This window comes from Nuphar pumila, chromosome 2, assembly GCF_984573655.1.
Source record: "Nuphar pumila chromosome 2, dmNupPumi1.hap1.1, whole genome shotgun sequence".
Classification (NCBI taxonomy): Eukaryota; Viridiplantae; Streptophyta; class Magnoliopsida; order Nymphaeales; family Nymphaeaceae; genus Nuphar; species Nuphar pumila.
This window is the reverse complement of record NC_143250.1, coordinates 56261770-56266348: the sequence shown is the minus strand read 5'-3', so window position 1 is coordinate 56266348 and position 4579 is coordinate 56261770. Positions and strand designations below refer to the sequence as shown.

At 42.4% G+C, this 4579-nt stretch overlaps 1 protein-coding gene across 1 annotated transcript; it reads right to left on the bottom strand.

Moving 5' to 3' along the window:
- Positions 1-886: 886 nt before the first annotated feature.
- On the bottom strand, positions 887-3675 carry LOC149845509 (putative indole-3-pyruvate monooxygenase YUCCA5). Its single transcript, XM_089997655.1, has 3 exons — positions 2696-3675; positions 1665-2036; positions 887-1315 (listed from the first exon to the last, which is right to left on the bottom strand). The coding sequence occupies exons 1-3, from the start codon at positions 3377-3379 to the stop codon at positions 1094-1096; spliced, it is 1278 nt and encodes a 425-aa protein (XP_089853781.1). The 5' UTR covers positions 3380-3675; the 3' UTR covers positions 887-1093.
- Positions 3676-4579: the final 904 nt, after the last annotated feature.

The window sequence follows — 4579 nt, the reverse complement described above, 5'->3', positions numbered from 1 at the left end:
CGAACTGAGAATCCGAGAAAATTCGAGAAGCGATGGCTCTGAGCCTGTTAGCCAAAACCTTAGCAATAATGCGGTAGAGCCCTCCCAAAACTGAAATAGGACGGAATATCGAGATATCAGATGATGTCACGTTCTTAGGGATGAGAGAGACAATGGCTGAGTGCGTGTGGACCGACAATTGTGATAAAACTAAGCGAAAACTTTGATAACATCATTCTTAGTGCAAGACCAAAAGACACGGAAGAAGTTGACAGGAAAGTCATTGAAGCCAAGAGAGAGAGAGAGAGAGATTCTCTATGAAAGATTAAGATGGGTTCACATCAAGGGGCTAGGAAGGGCCTTCAGAAGGGCCCAGAAGGGCATTGAGACGTTAAGAATGGAGTTTAGTGGTGGAGAAAATGGTTGAAACTAAATGAAAATAACATGAGCAGAAAGCAGATAGTGAGATCTAAAGAAAGAGAAAACTAGACTTTTATGTCAAAAAACAGGGCATGATCCTTGCCATGATTGGTAACTTTTGTTCAAGTGCATTTTGTCGGTCAAATTTTATTATTTAGGAAACACCATTATATTATCTATTGGAACTGCAAAAGATTGCTTGTTAATCCATATTAAGAGATCCTATTAGTCCCATTCTCTAATCTTGAAGGCCAAACAGGAAGAGAGCAGTTAATAGATTCAGTTTAACAGTCATCCGCATAAGCCAAAAAGCGGACTCTTTACCATATTTTTCACATATCGACAAGCACATGCACAGCTTGAACGGAGATCGAAAAGGGAAAAAAAATGTAAGCAAGTTAACATGGGGGAATCAAGTTTCATTGACTGAAGCAAAGATGGTACAAAATTTGTAGAAACAAGGAAAGAAAAAAGACCCAAAAGAACTAGGCCTCTTTCCTGCATACTTCTCTCTCCCAAATCTGTACATCTCTCTACTTGTGCACTCATAGAAACACACACTCCTACCAAAACTTGAACATCAATGGCCGGGCTGCTGTCTTTTTTACCACTTTTTTTTTTCTTTTACATTAATGTACACAGTCTCTGACCATATCTTTGTTGTTAATCCAAATGGCAAATTAACAGGGCGATTTCAAATCTGAGATATGCATCTCCTATGGCAGGCAATGAATTGCTTTGGCTTTGTTTCTTCTTTCCACATCCTGCCAATGTCTTCTGCTATTTTAACAGCATTCATTGAAGCGCCTGACAGCCCTTTCCTTGTGAACCCAACAGCATACAACCCAGATTTCCCTTTCCAGCCGTTTGGGAATGGTCGCTTTGGAAACCCATTTCTAGAGAAGAAATCACATTCCTGATAACAAAAGAACCACAGAACCGTTAGGTCCATTTCAACTACCGTCAAACTGTTCTTTCTCTCTCTAAACAGAAGATGTGGAAAATAAAAAACAAATACAACAATCACACTCCGGTAAAGAGTGTCAATTTCATGGTCAATCCCTCTCTTTTCCTTAAGAAAAGGAAATCACATGAATCACATTCCCCTTGTCATTTTTCATAATAAGACAAAGGGTAGAAAAATAAGTAATCTTGATATTGGTTAAAACCAAGAAGAAAGATGCAAAAATTAGTAGGCAAATATATCTATAACCCATTTTAGAAAAGAACAGAAACAATTGATCATTTTGAACTTAAATGGTCACCTTTAGCCAATAAGGGACATTGCTCTTGTAGCCTGTGGCCAGTATGACAGCATCAATGTCAACAATTTCACCATTGACAAACTCCACCTTCCCAGGCAGAAACCTTCTTATGCCTGGAACAACCTTGATATCTCCAGATCTGATCTTCCCAAGAGCACCAATATCCAAGACAGGGGTTTTGCCAAATGTGTTCTTGAGTTGCAGGGGACCCATTGCAGGGCGCTTCAGACCAAACTTTTGAATATTTCCAAGCTCCAACCACGCACAAATCAGCAGCAGCTTGTCCACCAACCAGACTGGTAACCACTTGAGCAGGATAGCAGCGACTTCGTATGTGGATGTTCCAAATATTTCCCTCGGTAAAACATGCACCTGTTTACAGAAGGGAAATTAAAGTCACGGGTGCTCATGAATATATATTAAATAATATCATAAAGAATATGTGTGGTTTGATTTTCCTTTTTCATTCTTTTTTTATTTACTCCTTTTTTATGAATAAGGAGAAAGGAAGTGGGGCTAAACCCCCCATAAGAAAACAAATGTGAAACAGGAGAATCCGGACTTCCAACAGTGAAAGGATTTTAAAACAAAAAAAAAGCAAAAAAGAATCCGCATATACAAAACCAAAAGAACCTCGATTCATTTTAACCAAACTACTCACCATGAGGCCATCACATCAAGCCCCATAAACCTCATACATTTGTAAAAGCTTTTCTCAGAAACCAATAAAACACAAAAAAAGCCCACTTTCGAAAAAGTAACAGTAGCAGCAACTGGAACTCTTCGTTAATTAAAAAAAAGAAAACCACAAGTCAAACAAAAAAGGGAAAAAGAAAAAACCCACTTGAGAAAAAATCAGAAGAGAAACAGTAAAACACGTTTCCAAGTTTGCCTCATCATACTTTTCTTACAATGAGTTCACAAAACAGAACAAAAACTCAAAAAAATCGCACAAGGACAAAATGGGTAGTTGGGTACTCAACAAAAGAAAAAAAAAAACAAACAAAAGAAAGAAGAAGAAGAAAACTCACCGAGTTCCTAACGACCATTGCTGGCTTGGCCTCAAAATCACACAAATCGAGGCTAACTTCCATCCCAGAGTTGCCGCAGCCCACCACCAACACCTTCTTCCCCCTGAACTCCTCCCCGCTCTTGTACTCAGACGCATGAATCAATTTCCCACCGAACTCCTCGTTCAATCCCTCGATTTCCGGCATTATCTTCTCCGCGTTCTCGCCGGTGGCTACCACCAACCACTTGCATATGTACTCAACCTCTCCGCCACCACCACCGACACCGGCAGAAGCGGGCCGGACGGGGCAGGTCCTGACGCGCCAGAGGCCGCAGGTGTCGTCGTAGACGGCGGATTGGACGCAGGTGTTGAAGGTTGGGTTGAGGGCGAAGTGGGCGGCGTAGGACTCGAGGTAGGCGACGAACTGGTGCTTGGAAGGGTACTCAGGGTAGTGAGGGGGAAAGGGGAGGCGGGGGAGCTGGCAGAAGCGCTTGGGGAGGTGGAGCTTGAGGCGGTCGTAGGTGCGGCGCTGCCACAGCGAGGCGATGCAGTCGGCCTTCTCCAGCATCACGAAGGGCACCCCTTGCTGCTTCAGGCACGCCCCCGTCGCCAGACCCGACGGCCCTGCCCCCACGATCACCGGCCCGTTCACCCACACCGACCGCCGCGAGAACAACGACTCGTTGTCCGGGATGCGCACCATTTTCCTCTTTGCTCTTTTGCTTTGCTGCCTCTTGTAGTTGGTAATTCTCTCTCGGTTTGTTTTGTTTGTCTCTAGTGTTTTAGTGTGTGCTCTTTAGAGAGAGAAAACAAAGATGGTAAATGTGCTCCTTAGAGAGAGAGAAAGGAAGATGGTGTTTTAGAGAAGGGTGGTAGTGTGGATTTGATTGGCTTTTTCAGGAGATGGACAAGAAGGTCTTCTTTGAGTTTGGAGTGCTGATTTTGGTTGATTGGTAGTCTAGAGAGAGAGAGAGTTGGAAAGGAGGAAGGGTGAATTTTGGTGACGTGGGTGTTGTTGGTTTGATTGACTTTGCAGAGAGAGAGAGACCAGGAGGATTCTTGGAGTTTGGGTGTGATGGTTTTGGTTGATTGGTAGCTTAGAGAGAGAAAGTGGAGATGGGTTGGATTGGAGTGAAGAGGGAGACGGGGGTTGAGGTTGTTTAAATAGGGAGTGGGGAAGGGGCATGTGGACGTTACCATGAAGGTCACTGTCAAAAAATCATCACAACCCCAGCCGATTTCATGCTTCCAAACTGCCATTCGGAATATTTGTGTAGCTGTGGTAGTATTTTATTTGGAACAATGATGAATATTATTATATTATTCGATATATGGTATATCAAATACTTAAAATAATGATTAATTTTTAAGTGTTAGTATATAATAATATTTGCAGATAGATAGATAGTTGTGTGATGATCCCAATTGCAGCGCGCAAGCGTCTTTGTGAAGGATGCTAGTAAAATCCTTGGACTTTCAATGACAACTTTGCCCCTTGCTTGCAGTTAAACGAATGGCTGGGCTTCTTTTGTAGGTCACATGTTGGGGTGGGGCTAAGAACTTGCATGTTGGCAAGGTTTGTACCAAAGTCAGAGTGTGTTTATGTTTATCCTCTTCTATTCATCTTCAGTTTTCTGTTTTTCTTTCCCAACTTAGATGGGTTCAGAAATGTGCCCGGATCAGTTTTTACTCATCTGGGCCAAAAGGATCAAATTTTTGTGCCTGCTTTATCATGTAGGGTTGCTTGAGTAGCCCAAGTCAATCAGGAATTAGGTTGTGATGTTAGAGACTTCTAAATTTAAACTTGAGCTCAGTTAGCAGCCACTCAATCTTGAGTTGGGATAAAGAGGCCTACTTGATAACCCTCTGCAACAAAAGTCCATGTAGGTTTCAAGTTCAGGTG